The sequence below is a fragment of the Lagenorhynchus albirostris genome, chromosome 16, assembly GCF_949774975.1.
Source record: "Lagenorhynchus albirostris chromosome 16, mLagAlb1.1, whole genome shotgun sequence".
Classification (NCBI taxonomy): Eukaryota; Metazoa; Chordata; class Mammalia; order Artiodactyla; family Delphinidae; genus Lagenorhynchus; species Lagenorhynchus albirostris.
In genome coordinates this window covers 37,043,877-37,059,414 of record NC_083110.1, presented here as the reverse complement: position 1 = coordinate 37,059,414, position 15,538 = coordinate 37,043,877, and the positions used below count along the sequence as shown (strand labels likewise).

Sequence of the window (15,538 nt, the reverse complement as noted above, 5' to 3'; positions counted from 1 at the left end):
CATGTTTTTAAGAAAACGTCAGATAGCAACTCCTCCAGCTTCAAGAGCACATTCAGGCCACCCCCAGTTACATCCCTTGACTCCACCTCTTGAATGTGACAGGCTTCTGGGCTGCCTCCAGGGACTAGAGCCCTGTGGGGGATGCCTGCCCAGCTCCCCAGCTCCTCCCAGCCCTCTCCCTGCTGCGAAGCTGCAGTCCTGCTTCCTGGGCTGTGCACCCGTTCATTTTTCCCTGCTTCAGGGAGTTCTTGCACTAAGCTGGCTCAAAGCCCAGCATGCTTCCTGCCCCCTCTGCAAGCAGCACTCCTGAAGCTGCACCCTTCCCATCCATCCTCCCTGGCAGTGGCCCCAAAGTACGGGGACAGCAAGTTCCGTCCGGGCCTGGCCACTGGGGATTCCTGTTTTCACTCCACCCCCCACCAGGGGTGGGGAAAAGCTGGGTGCACACCCGGGATCTCTGACTCCGACCGCCCTGGCCCCTTGTCCATCTTCCTGAACCTGAACCCTCTCCCCAGGACCCTGCCAGCTTGAAAAAACTTCACATTCAAATCCTCCTCAGAGTAGACTCCCAGAATATGTTTATGCTCATTCTTTGCTGTGGTCAAACCCACACATGATGGAAATGGACAGATCTGAGTGTGTGCCCACTGCCCTTAAAACAACACAGACTCTGGGGTCTCGCAGGGCCCGACTGGGCCACGGCTTGTCAGCTTCCTCAGGGGGGAGCATCTCCTGGGCATGTACTGGCCTCAGAGCTTCCCTCCTCCTTTGTCTCCCAGGTCATATGGTTCTCCTGACTGACAAGTGTGGTCCAAGCAGCCACTCAGCTGACGTGAGCCAAGACCGCACCGCCCAGACCAGTGACAGGGCTCTTCTGGGGTCCCAGGGCCAGCAGGATTCTGTGTGTAAGTGGTGTTTTCATAGAGCAGCCCGGCACAGGGCTTCCTCCCCAGCTCCCAGGTCAGTCAGACCCTGGGGTGGAGAAGTTGCAGCCGGAATGCAGCCACCCAACTGACTGGGGCTTAAGGCAACCGCCATGATGGTTAGCACATAATCACCTGAAGAATCCTCGCAAGTCTCTTCTGAACCCGAGGCTCAGAGAGGTGAAGCGACTTGCTCCAGGTCATGCTTGTGAGGTATAAGTGAGGGAGATGGGATTTGAATCCACATCTGGTCTGACTCCAAAGTCCCCACCAACTCACTAAATTGTACGTGCCACCTCCACCCATGATCTCTAAGGCTCGGGAACTCGCTTGACAGATGAGAAACCCAGGCACCGAGCGCTTGAGCCACAAATGCACATCCCAGTTCCACAGGAACCAGGCTTCTTACTAACTCCGATACAGCCTCCACTCCACCACCCACCCTGGCTCCAGTGGTTAGCCAGGGGGCTTCTGGGAGTTTTGTGCTGTTGTTTCTATATTTGGAGGACTTTTTGGTCTTGTTTGTTTCCTGGATCCTTTGTTTGTGTGGCCCAGGAGATGGAGCACATGTCACCCTGTCTCGAGATTCTTCTGAACAGAGCTGGCAAGGAAATGAGAAAGGATCCTAATTAGGGGGCGATAACCCCACGGAGAAATTCAGATTTTTGCAGCAGGCCGTGTCCTTCCCACAAGCCCTGTGTGTTTGTCAGATGTTTATAGAGCCTTCATTAACGGAGAGCTCCCTTAGATAAGAGGCCTGAGTACAGCATCAAGGGCCAGATAAGAACAAGCGGAGGGCACTTCGGGGACGGCAGGCGGGTGAGAGCCTGTGAACTGGCCCGGGTGCGCAGTGCAGAGCGGTGGGCAGGACAATGCGGGCCGGCTCCTTCCCGGCTCCTCCCCGCACCCGCTAACACACCGCGGCTGCCGCAGTCTCCGGAGCAGGGCTAGAGCATCCCAAGATGTGCCGCGGGGCGCTCTGGGTGGCCCTGCCTGTGCTCTCCCTGCTGGCCTGCTCCGCGCAGGGGAAGCCACTGGAGATCCGGGGGCGGGGGTCGGCTGGGGCAGATGCCCACCGCCTGCTAGGCGGGCCCGGAGGTGAGCGGGAGCGGGGCACCTTCGACCTGAGGATGTTCCTGGAGAACATGAAGGTGGATTTCCTGCGCAGCCTCAACCTGAGCGGGGTCCCTTCCCAGGATAAAACCCGAGCCGAGCCGCCGCAGTACATGATCGACCTGTACAACAGATACACCACCGACAAGACATCCACCCCCGCATCCAATATCGTGCGCAGCTTCAGCATGGAAGGTAGAGTCGGCTCCACCGGGGCGCCCCGGGGCGGGGTGGGGGACTCAGTGGTCCAAGGCTGCGCTGCCCAGTATGGCGGCCACTGGACCCGTGGGACTTTACGTTTCAATTTAAATTAATTTAAATGAAATAAAATTAATAATTTAGTCTCACTAGCTTGGCTGCAAGTGCTCAGCGATCATGCATGACTATGGCTACCCTATAGGACAGTGGAGATTATAGAACAGTTCCATCATTGCAGAAAGTTCTACTGGACAGCTCTGCTCTAGAAGATTCTCCCTCCCTGAGCCCAGAGCCACATTTAACACAGTAGGTGCTGAAGGAATGCCAGTTCCCTTCCTTCCATCCCTTCCCTACCTCCCCCTTCCCATACTGTCCCCTTCCTACTTAGACACAGACAACTTATTTAGCTTCCAACTAACTGGTATATTTTTAAACACCGAAGGAATGTCTATTTCTCTCTCATCAGAAGGTGTTTAAAATTCAGATAAATGCCTCCGAGAGAGAAGCATTAACAACAAGAAGTAGTTGTCTGAGGACAACTTAATTATTTTCTAAATATAATTTCACTGATTTAGGAGGACTAGAAGATAACGAATGTCAGCTTAGGGCTTATGTCCACTAATTCACACAATGTAGGTGACATGATCTTGTGAGCAGGGAAGCCAAGGCTTGCAGACTCTGAGGGAACTTGCCCAGTTCACATATTAGTTACGCAGCTGGATTCTGACCCAGGCCCACCTGTCTGCACAGCTCACTTTCCCTACAGCTGCAGCCTCTCTCTAACCAGCCAGGCACTCAGGGCTTCATCCCTCCTGGGCTTGAGACCTGCAGACTCTTAACAGGTACACGCCCTAGCTAAAGGATGCTGTGGTCATGCTGCGTGCCCGGCAAGGCTGTATTTTCTGATGGCCCAAAAGAAGAAGAAAATTCTGGATTTTATGTGAACTTGTCTGGTTTCTAAAACACTGACTTAATTTTTTTAAAATGAAGTCTGCAGGGCTTAATTTTTTGTTTTTTAATGTGGTCTGCAGGTCATACAGATACTGCCAGTGTCTCACTATGCCCATGGGGCGCGTCTGTAACCTCTGCTTTAGGGAAAGGCCAGGCTTCTTTGGCTGGACCTAATCACCAAATCCTGTAGTCTGGGAGTCCAGCATTCACAGCCATCTCAGTGACCCCTCCCCACTCCCCCCATCATTGTCCATGTCCTGGAAACAAGTGCTCTGATCTGATCCCAGCCCTGCCTGTGGCCAGTACTTCTGTGAAGGCCAATTATGCTTCCCTTCACAGATGGCCTGAGTACGGCTCAGAGGGGGAGGGTACTTGTTCTCTAAGTGTCTGATGCAGTCCCAGGGGCATCTTCTAGGTGTGCCACAGTAAGAGCACAGCAGGTGGTTAATGCACTGCTCTTAGACCCCACTCATGACTCACATATGCCACGGTGGCTCACGACATGCTGCAGGAGCTAGACTGACACATCCATGCTGTGTGAGGGGACACAGAGAGCTGTGTGAAAGGCCACGTGCTTGGGGGTGGGGGAGCTGTGCCCAAGTAGGGAAGACGGTCTTAGGAGGACACAGAAATACTGATTGAGCATCTGCTGTGAACCAGGGACAGTGTTGGGTAAGTTCCATGTGCCTTCTTGTTGAAGGCTCACACCAACACTGGGAGGTTGGTAGGATGAGTCCCATTCTACAGATGAGGAAACTGAGGTCCAGAGAGACTCAGGACTTCTCCAAGGTCACAAGCCTAGAAGGGAGAGAGTCAGGATTGGCACTTCAGTCTGTCAGATACTGCCGGGTTTCACGACAGCACACAGTATCCCCTCATGTTGGCACATAGTAGGTGCTCAAAAAACACAACTTCTCTTCCCTCTTTGCGACCAGGCCATGGTATAATAGAGATGTGCTCATGGCCGGGTGTCAGCAAGGGGAGTAGGAAAGTGAAACAGTTGTGCGGCTAAGAGGCAAGGCCTATGTATGCCTAACATGACCAAGCCGTTGAGGTTAATATATCTTTCCCTCAAACATTAAAAAAAATCATCCACTTTCATTTTGCTCAGAAGTTACAATTCTGAATGTTTTTTACACCATTTAGATGCTGAGATTTTTAACATTGCCATAATGTTGGAATTTTACCATCCCCTCCCATGATGTCTCCTTTAAAATCATACGCTCAGGATCTGCACTCTGAGGCTGACAGTGTGCTTTTCTGTTATGTTTATTTGATTCTTTTTTTTTTAATAAAGTGAGGATCGTTATATATGCATTTTGGTTGCATACATAGGGTGTATGCACTTTGGCGGTTAAACACCCTAAGTCCCAGTCTCCACGTCTGTAAAAGTGGAATAATAATTAGATCTTCTGCGGGTCAGTGTGAAGAGAAAAGTGAAATATAATATGCAAAGCTCCTGGTGCAAAGCTGGGCACGTAGTAAATGCTCAATAAACAGCTGGAGCTGTCAATTTCAATGCGATGCATCTCCTGCCTCTGTTTTTCTTTGGAAGATGCCAAATGTACGTTTTAAAATATCCTTCTAGGGCTTCCCTGGTGGCGCAGTGGTTAAGAGTCCACCTGCCGATGCAGGGGACACGTGTTCGTGCCCCGGTCCGGGAAGATTCCACATGCCGTGGAGCGGCTGCGCCCGTGAGCCATGGCCGCTGGGCCTGTGCGTCCGGAGCCTGTGCTCTGCAACGGGAGAAGTCACAACAGTGAGAGGCCCGTGTACCGCAAAAAATAAAAATAAAAAAAGCTTTTAAATAAAATAAAATACGCTTCTACATTAAGGGCTTAAGTGAAAACAAACAGACTTGATAGAGATAGACAATGTCATGCCAGATGCCCTTTCATCTAAACCATGAGTCTCAGCTTTGGTGTCATGAAAACAGACTCTCCCAGCAGATGACTGTCACCGTGTATTTGCATTTCAGATGCCATCTCTATAGCCGCCACAGAAGACTTCCCTTTCCAGAAACACATCTTGCTCTTCAACGTCTCCATTCCCAGGCATGAGCAGATCACCAGGGCCGAGCTCCGACTCTACCTCTCCTGTCAAAGTCACGTGGACTCCTCTCACGAGCTGAAAGGAAACATGGTCATTTATGATGTTCTGGATGGAGCCAATGCCTGGGATGCTTCTGGGGGAACCAAGACCTTCCTGGTGTCCCAGGATATCCGGGACGAGGGCTGGGAGAACTTTGAGGTGTCCAGTGCTGTGAAGAGGTGGGTCCGAGCAGACCCCACTAAGAGCAAAAACAAACTGGAAGTGACAGTGGAGAGTCACAGGAAGGGCTGTGACAAGCTGGATATCAGTGTCCCCCCCAGCTCCAAAAACCTGCCGTTCTTTGTCGTCTTCTCCAATGACCGCAGCAATGGCACCAAGGAGACTAGGCTGGAGCTCAGGGAGATGATCGGCCACGAGCAGGAGAGTGTGCTCAAGAAGCTGTTCAAGAACGGCCTGATGGAGGCAGGTGAGAACAAGGACGACGAGGAGGAGGATGTGCAAAGCCACACGGCTGTGAGCTCGTCTTCGGCCAGGCGGAAGAGGAGTGCCGGGGCCAACAACCACTGTCAGAAGACCTCCCTGCGGGTGAACTTCGAGGACATCGGCTGGGACAGCTGGATCATCGCGCCCAAGGAGTACGATGCCTTTGAATGTAAAGGCGGCTGCTTCTTCCCCCTCGCTGACGATGTGACCCCGACGAAACACGCCATCGTGCAGACCCTGGTGCATCTCAAGTTCCCCATGAAGGTGGGCAAGGCCTGCTGTGTGCCCACCAAACTGAGCCCCATCTCCATCCTCTACAAGGATGACATGGGGGTCCCCACCCTCAAGTACCACTATGAAGGGATGAGCGTGGCCGAGTGTGGGTGCAGGTAGTGCTGGCCCGTGGGTGGGGGAGGCAGGGTGGAGGGGGCTCCTAGGGAGAGGTCCTGTGTCCTGCTGGGCATGACAGAGACTAAGTCCACCTGGGTGGCAGCCTGGAGAAGGAAGGGGAGCCACCAGGTCCTTGTGGTGAAGACCTGCTCTCCCTCTCACGACCCACCCCAAGCACACACCACTGGGTTGAACTGCAGGGGAGGGGATGCCGACGGGCAATGGGGGTTTGGGGAGAAGAGGAAAGCCTGGAAGTGTTGCTGGGGTGGAAGGGGAGATGAAGAAAAGGGGACAAGAGAAAAATTATCCAGAGTCAGCAGAAAACTGAGCGAAAACGAGGCCAAGGAGTATAGACGGGAGATGCACAGAGATTAATGGAAATTAAAGGACGTGAGAGGCATGGGGTTTATTCCAATAACCTCAGGGAGTGAAGGGGAAAGGAATGGGCTGTGTGCGCCACACCCACTCCACGTTATTCCCACAACCTGTGAGATGGGCGTCGTGACTCCCAATTCACACACTCGGAAGCCAAAACTCGGGCAGTTCAAGTAGCAACAGTCAATGGCATGATTCCAACCCACGGGTCTCCATAGGTCTGTTGATCACCGAAGCCCGGGACCTCCCTAAGTATCCCACTGAGGTTTAGCAGGTCGCCTGGTAGCTGAGGAAAATTAGACTTTGGTGGCTGGGGAGTGCGGGGCAAACAGAACTGAGGCCGGCCAGTACCCAGCAGGATGACTGGGCTGCTTGTCACATCCGGGGCATGTTTCGACTGCTCCGCGCCTGTGCTGATTCAGTGTCCAAGTGCTTTTTAAGATGACCCCTAAGTCACTGAAAACTATCCCCTAAAGCAACTGCGGGATGGAGAGAGGCAGGACGGAAGCCCTCAGGTTGCAGTGAACGCTGTTGACTGGAGGTACTTTGACCTGCTGGTTCATACAGGGTCACTCGCCGCCAGGGACTCAAACGCAAGATGGTTTGGAAGGGGGTGCACGGTTAACCCTGAGGGATGGGGCAGCCCATGGCCTGTGTCTCTGCAGTTACTTAGCACCACCAGTTCACCAGCATCACACACCATGGGCTCCCCTCCCACAAGGACTCGGTGGATGACAAGACCTGGATTTGAATTTGTTGGAATAAATGCACTCTTGCTTCGGTATTTGTAACATCCCTATTCTTACTCCATGTACTCAGGTGAAGACATCCAGTCCTCCTGGGTGAGGGCTCCTGGCCACTGGCGAACTCAGGTCCTTATTGGCCGCATTGGCTATGGCTGTACTCGCTGGCTTTCCTGAGCAATGTGTGTCCAGCCCTGGTCCTGGGCTTGTGCCTTGGGACCAGGCTCCTCCCCCACTGACCGCAAAAGAGGACCTCTGACTCTTGAGGTCACACATGGAATGGGGTGGACTAGGAAGTTCTGACCGCTGACCAGAGCAGAGCCTATAGGAGGCCTGGAGAGACCTGGGCCATTCCCACTGGTTGAAGTTCCCAGAATATTTTTTTTTAATGGTTTGTGTTAAATGTTTACATGGAACCAAAGAACAGCTTTAACACAAAAATGCAATAAAAACATTATTGTTTAATTACTGGAGTTCCAGAAAATGCTAATTCCTGGTACAACAATGTTGCTCAATTGTAAGGAGGGATGACAGACGTCTTTTAGTCCCGGTGGTGTATTTCTGTGTCTGCATCAAATTTTCACTTGGAAATAAACTCAGAGTCTAATCTGTGGCCTTTCTGGAGTGTGAGGCCTGGGCCTGATGGTCCCCTAGCCCCACACCCCGCCCACCGCCCCCCTTCAGGCCCTTCTTTCCCTGGGGGGAAGTGGAAAGGAGAGCCACGGAGAGGAGTAGACACCTGTGGGCGGTGTCTCTGCAGGTTGGGGGGAATGGGCGTGTCTGTGTAAGAGCCCGTGTGTGGGTATGCGGGCCTGGGTGTGAGCAGGTGTGAAGTGGATACTTGCAAGTGGACAATGACAGTCAGCCCCATGCCTTCCTTGACCTCCCCACACGTCAGGGGCCGGAGGCTGGGCTCTGTCAGAGAGACACATCCGGCCATAAATCCTGTCTGCCCAGTGTCCTGGGGCCTGCACAACCCTTCCAGCCTCTGCTCCCTCTATATCCCTGCTCAGACGCCCAGCTCCAGCCAGATATACTCAAGGCCACCCGCTGTTCTCAGCCCTCAGGTGACTGCCGTGGCCGCCCCGCCCCCAGCTCTGCAGCCCAAGTCCACCTTCCATGAAGGCCCAGCTCTAGTGCTGCCCACACACACCCCTTGGCCCCACTCTTGATGCTCCCATTCTGAACTTCTTGGCTCTAAGGGACATTACAGTGCTCTTGTCTCCTGGTTGCCATTGGCCTGGTGTGGGGTCCTACTGACCTCTTATCTTGAGCCCTCTGGGGCACTGAGTCCTCTGGGGACAAGGCCCAAGGGCCTCTGGCCTCAGTCACTCCCTGGAGGGCTGATGTGGGTTGTGGCTCAGGACAAAGTGATTAGGATGGATGTGCTGGGACAGAACTTGCAAGGAGATCCTGAGAAATGCCCTCTGCCTTCCATTTCACTGTGTTCTTTCCATCAGACCCTCCAAAGCTTGTCCAGCCCCAGCCAGAGAATGAAATCCAACAGTCCCATCCTCTGGACACTCTGTTATGTGGCCAATCAGCCCTAATGACTAATGACTGCCACAGTCAATGCTGCATTTGTAGTGTGTCCTGAAGCCTTCTCATTTTTACCCTCTCAGGGTGATGATCACGGATATGAAGTGGCAGTCCCACAGGGCCGCTTGGTGTCATGTTCTGCTCTTGCCATCTCGAAATTCATAACAAATTTTAAACAAGGGATCCACATTTTCGTTCTGTGCCTGGCCCCGCAAACGATGCAGCTGGTTCTAGATGCTTGTGTGGGGGTGGCATCTTGCTTTCCCGAGTCCCAGGGACACTCTGGAGGCTGCTTCAGGCCCAGACACTGACAAGATCCGGTAGAACAGGGTGTTGGAGCCTGGCTGCTGAGAGCTTCCCCGGGGTCTGAGTGAAAGGACCAGCCCGGCCCCTCCTCCCTGGCCCACGCCGAGGGGGCCCAGGGGCTTCTCTGGTCTGTGATCAAAGGCAGCAACACTGTTTGGCTCTCAAAGGCTGGTGCATTCCATCTATGTGTCAGCTCCCATGGGAGCAGCCTGATACAAAGGGGGTCCCGCTTTTCCCAGATGCGCCTTCAAGAGGAAGCCAGAGACTATACACTGGACAGGCAGCACTGGTGGCACACAGATGGCTTCTGTGAGACCAGACTGAATAAACCTTTTGGAACTTGTTTCCTTTTCAAATCAGATCACCTAACTCAGGTAGAAATCTCACACCGTTGTCTCAGCTTCCCTGACACCTCTCACTAGGACAAGCACCCCTCCCCGAGGGAACCCTTTTCATCAGCAGACGACTCCGGTCCTCAGAAAGATGTCCCTGGGCCTGCAGCAAACAGCTGCTCCTCTGCGGCTCTCTCCCGTGAGCTTCTGTTCTGGATGAGGGGTCCCTTCCTCCCAGAGAGCCTGACACCCGAGCTGTCTTGATGAGGGCTAAGGAGCTGGACAGTGAATATGTGAGCTTCGTGGCCCTCTCAGGACCCCAGTATCACACTTGCATTCGGGAGGCCATTTGGGGCTGCACCTCCAGTGCTTTCCAGGTCATCCACATCAGTGCCCAACTGTCCTTCCTTCGCCTGGACCATGTTCCTACTGAGCAGTGCTTGGCCGACTTCTTCCTCTGGCTCAGTGACCATCGCCCTGATTTGCCTGGGATGGTCCTGGTTAACAGGTGTTGTCCATGTATAATTGAAATTAGGGTCTCTGTTTGGATGACAGGTTATATGGTGTCCATAGTCAGGGACAGCTCAGGGGCCAATAGCAGAGGACAGTTGGGAACAGCAGAGTGGCTGGAAGAGCACCGGGTGTGGGGTTGCCTGGCCTGGGCTCAGGTCCTGACCAGGTCACTCACTGGTTCATGGTCACATCAATGGTCACTGAGTCTTGAGGTCCTTGCTTATCACCCCCAAAATGACATGCAAATGCTTCCCGGGTACTTTGGAAAAGTTCATGTAGGTTCTTGTTTCTCTTTCTGAGTAATATTTGGAAAAACGTTAGAGCTACACTATTACCTTTTATTACACTCTTTCACTCTGAATCTTCATTTCTTTCCTCATTATCTTTTTTTATTTCCCTCCTCTTCATTTTTTCCCATTCTCTCCCAGTATCTTCGGCCTTCCTACCTGTACCTGGGTTGGAAGCAAGAGTCACCTCTGCCTACATGTGCCCTCTCCATGCACATGCACCAGAGGTCCTCCATGTGCTGGGCACCCAAACCTGAAATGTAGCCAGACATCTGGGAACTGCAAAGACAACTCTACTTCCTTGATTTGCCTGGACCCAGGGGTCTCATGGAGAAAATCTTGATGCCTCTTAATTATTGGGGTTCATACATATACAGACGTGTCTGATAAACCTGGAGAAAGAAATGCAAGAAGAACCGCTAAGTCATGGGGGAAAAGTGAGGTCAGCATCTGAAGCGCAGGCCCTGCTCACCAGCAATGTACCGATGACCCCAGACACAGGGTGAGGCCACCCCAGGCAACACAACTGGACAGAGAGGACTACAGGTACACCAGGCCAAAGAGCACCATTGAGAGGGAAAGCTGGAAGAACTCTAGTATGAGGGGTGCTAGCTCCCTGGTCTTCCAGAAAAGAGCTGGCACAAGAAAAGAGAGACTTTTCTTAGTGCCTGGAGAGAGAGAAAGAGAAAGAGGGGAGAGAGAGAGAGAAAGAGAGAGAGAGAAAGAGAGAGAGAGAGGAATGAACAGGAGAGAGCAGGAGACGGCCCTCCTGGAGGGTAGATGCTCAAGGGACATCAAAGGTTGAGGACAGCTGAGCCCAGTGGCCTGAGCAGAGCCCCAGGCCTTCCAGGGTCTGCCCCATGACCTGTTCCAAGGCCTCCTGGTGGACCTGCTCTTAGATTTCCAAGGTTGTGTTCCATTCACCATTCCCACCACTCCCATCTTATCCGCCTTATTCTGTGGATTCCCATGGGATGGGGGGAGATGTTCTGGGCTCAGGCTTCACATCAGCATCCAGCAGACTATCTTCCCTGGAGTCACAGAGACATGGCATTGCTGGGGTTACTAAAGCCATAGGGGATCTAGGCCCTACTCATGTCCCCAACCCCACCTCTCACCACAAGTCCACATCTGGGGTTTCGACACAGAGACAGGAACCAAAGCCCAGGTAAGAGAGGATGGCAATGTCCTCCCTTCCTTCGGCCAATCCACTGCTCCTCAGCTCTGTGATCTTGGACATGTTCTGTAACCTCCCCAAGCCCCAGCTTCCTCACCCATAAAATAGGAGGAAGGATGGTTTAGGAGAAATCACCTTAGAAGCAGGATGTGAACAAGACCTATGAATGAAGGCATCACCCGTGAACAAATACTTACTGCACGAGACCTTGCAGACTTGGGGCAGCAGGAAACCTACTTGACCCTTGTTTACTATTCTTATGGTTTTATGTCTCTGGTAAAAATGACTGCTTAGGCATAAATTCTCTCCAGATTTAATTTAAAATAAATCTCAGGGCTTCCCTGGTGGCGCAGTGGTTGAGAGTCCGCCTGCCGATGCAGGGGACACGGGTTCATGCCCTGGTCCGGGAAGATCCCACGTGCCGCGGAGCGACTGAGCCGGTGAGCCATGGCCGCTGAGCCTGCGCGTCCGGAGCCTGTGCTCCGCAACGGGAGTGGCCACAACAGTGAGAGGCCCGCGTACCGCAAAAAAAATAAAATGAAATAAAAAATAAATCGCATTTATTTGTAAAAAGCATGCGTTCCCAGAACCTCTTTAGACCCTGCACTCCTGTGCTTTGTCTTTAGGCTGGTTCTGGCCACAACTTTCATTGTCTGTAAACTTGAATTTCTGTCCTCACTGCACAGAATATGCTTGATGCAGGGAAGAGTCAAGGCAGCCACGCGCTTCATAGAGGTTTACCCCCTGCAGAGAAAGCATGTGGGTGATGTTCCCACTGCTGTTAGGACCTTGGTCACTACTCAGAGCGCCAGACACACCTCACAACTGATCCCAGTTCAAAGCACCACCCCCGCCCCGCCCCGCCCGGCTCATTGTCTGGCACACAGCGCCTCCTGGAGGTGCCAGTGGGAGCTGCACCCACAGTTACCCTAGGTCTCTTCTGCATCAGACAAATGATGTTATCTGGGGGCTCTGAACGCTTCTTATGTGAGTGATTAACAGCTGGAATGATCTTTATTCTGGGACTTCATTTATTGTTTTCCTTTCGTGGCACAAAACTGTAAACATGCTTTATTGGGAAGTGGGAATAAGGAATAAACAGAACCAGCCCTTCCTTGCCTAGAGCAGTACTTCTTAGCTCTTCAAATAATTAAAATAATATCGATTCTACATGAACTGTCCCATAAAATAGAAAAACTTAAGGAATAGAAAGAGAAAAAATCCTTTCCAACTCATTTTATGAGGTCAGAACTACCTTGAAAGCAAAGCCAAAAGAAAAGACTACGTATGGATATCCCTCATGAGCATGCAAAAATCCTCAAAAAAACACCAGAAAATTGAATCCAACAACATATAATGGGATAATACATAATGACCAAGAAAAATGTATCCCACAAATGAGACTGGTTAAATATTAGAAAACCAATCAATGTAATCAATCATATTAGCAAACTAAAGAGGAAAAAACATGATCATCTCAAAAGATGCATTTACAATATTTAACACCTGTTCATGATTTTCTTTTTAATTCTTAAATACTAGGAATATAAGAGAATTTTCTTAAACTGATAAAGAGCATCTATCAAAAAAAACAAAAAACAAATATACAGTTAACATCACACTGATGATGAAAGACTGAATTGTTTCCCCCTAAGATCAGGATCAAGACCCCAGAGGTCCTAAGGAGTGCAGTAAGGCAAGGATAAGAAATGAAGTCTGTAGATGGGAGAGAAAGAAATACAATATGAATACCCCTCTAGAAAACTCTAAGGAATCTATTAAAAACTTAGTGGATGAATAAATGAGTTTAACAAGGTTGCAGGATATAAGATTAATATACAATGAATAACTAGATATTAAAATTGTAAGAAAAACATATCATTTACAATAGCACCTGAAAATAATGAGAAATACTTAAGTATAAAACTAACAAAATACTGAATGGGAGAAAATATTTGCAAATGAAGCAACTGACAAAGGATTAATCTCCAAAATTTATAAGCAGCTCATGCAGCTCAATATCAAAAAAACAAACCACCCAATCCAAAAATGGGCAGAAGACCTAAATAGACATTTCTCCAAAGAAGATATACAGATTGCCAACAAACACATGAAAGAATGCTCAACATCATTAATCATCAGAGAAATGCAAATCAAAACTACAATGAGATATCATCTCACACCAGTCAGAATGGCCATCATCAAAAAATCTACAAATAATAAATGCTAGAGAGGGTGTGGAGCAAAGGAAACCCTCTTGCACTGCTGGTGGGAATGTAAACTGATACAGCCACTATGGAGAACAGTATGGAGGTTCCTTAAAAAACTAAAAATAGAGCTACCATACAACCCAGCAATCCCACTACTGGGCATATACCCTGAGAAAACCATAATTCAAAAACAGTCATGTACCACAATGTTCATTGCAGCTCTGTTTACAATAGCCAGGACATGGAAGCAACCTAAGTGTCCATTGACAGATGAATGGATAAAGAAGATGTAGCACATGTATACAATGGAATGTTACTCAGCCATAAAAAGAAACGAAATTGAGTTATTTGTAGTGAGGTGGATGGACTTAGAGTCTGTCATACAGAGTGAAGTAAGTCAGAAAGAGAAAAACAAATACAGTATGCTAACATATATATGGAATCTAAAAAAAACAAAAAACAAAATGGTCATGAAGAACCTAGGGGCAGGATGGGAATAAAGACGCAGACTTACTAGAGAATGGACTTGAGGACACGGGGAAGGGGAACGGTAAGCTGGGACGAAGTGAGAGAGTGGCATGGACATATATACACTACCAAATGTAAAATAGATAGCTAGTGGGAAGCAGCCGCATAGCACAGGGTGATCAGCTCGGTGCTTTGTGACCACCTAGAGGGGTGGGATAGGGAGGGTGGGAGGGAGGGAGACACAAGAGGGAAGAGATATGGGGATATATGTATATGTATAGCTGATTCACTTTGTTATAAAGCAGAAACTAATACACCATTGTAAAGCAATTATACTCCAATAAAGATGTTCAAAAATATTAAAAACAAATAAATAAATAAAAGTTAGGTTATTTGCCTTTTTATTGTTGAGTTGTAAGTGTTCTTTATATGTTCTAGATACTAGACCCTTATCAGATAAATGATTTTCAAATATTTTCTCCCATTCTGTAGTTAAATACCAGTGTCTTTTAATAAATAAAAATACTTTTGAGAACAAAAACAATAAAAATAAAACTAACAAAATATTTACATAATTTATATACTGAAACCATACAACACTGATAAATCAATGAAGACATAAATAAATGGAGTTATACCATTTTCAAAGATTGGAAGACTCAGTATTGTTAAGATGTCAATTGTCCCCTAACTGATCTATAGCTTCAATTCAATCCAAATCCATTGTCTGATTCTAAAATCAATTATTGGTATCTGAAATGTACATGGCTTTAGATAAATCCATATAAATCCAAAGGAACTAGAATAACCAAAATAATTTTGATGAAGAATAACAAAGTTCAAGGGATTACACTACATGATTTCAAGACATACTATAAACTATAGTAACCAAACCAGTGTGGTATTGGTGAAAAAACAGACAGAATACAGCAGAACAGAGAGTAGAGAAATAGACCCACTCAATTAATGTGGTTAATCACTTTTTGACCTAATGCCAAGGCAATTCAATGGGACAGGAAAGTTTTTTCAACAACTAGTGTTGGCAACTGGATATTGACATGGAAAAAGAAAATCTTGACCCCTTCCTCGTACAATGAAATAAATATACACATACACAAAAATTAACTCAAAATGGATTATAAATGTAAAAACTAAAACTATGGAACTTCTAGAACAAAATATTAAAGAAAAGCTTGGTGACCTTGGAATAGGCAAAGATTTCTTAGATATAGCACCAAGAATATGAATCATAAAAGAAAAAAATGATAAATTGGAATTCATCAAGAACTTTTAATCTTCAAAAGACACTGTTAAGGACATGAAAAGACAAGCCACAGATTGCGAAAAAATATTTGCAATACATACATCAGGCAAACGACTCATATCTAAAATGTACAAATAATTCTTACTTGATCAATAGTAAGACAAAAAACAGCCTCCTCTCCCTACCCCCTACAAATGGGAAAAAGGTTTAAACA

At 48.9% G+C, this 15,538-nt stretch overlaps 1 protein-coding gene across 1 annotated transcript; it reads left to right on the top strand.

Moving 5' to 3' along the window:
- The first annotated feature begins 1,885 nt into the window (after window positions 1–1,885).
- On the top strand, window positions 1,886–6,113 carry GDF2 (growth differentiation factor 2). The gene is made up of 2 exons (XM_060126817.1): window positions 1,886–2,231; window positions 5,164–6,113. The coding sequence occupies exons 1-2, from the start codon at window positions 1,886–1,888 to the stop codon at window positions 6,111–6,113; spliced, it is 1,296 nt and encodes a 431-aa protein (XP_059982800.1).
- The last annotated feature ends 9,425 nt before the right edge of the window (window positions 6,114–15,538 follow it).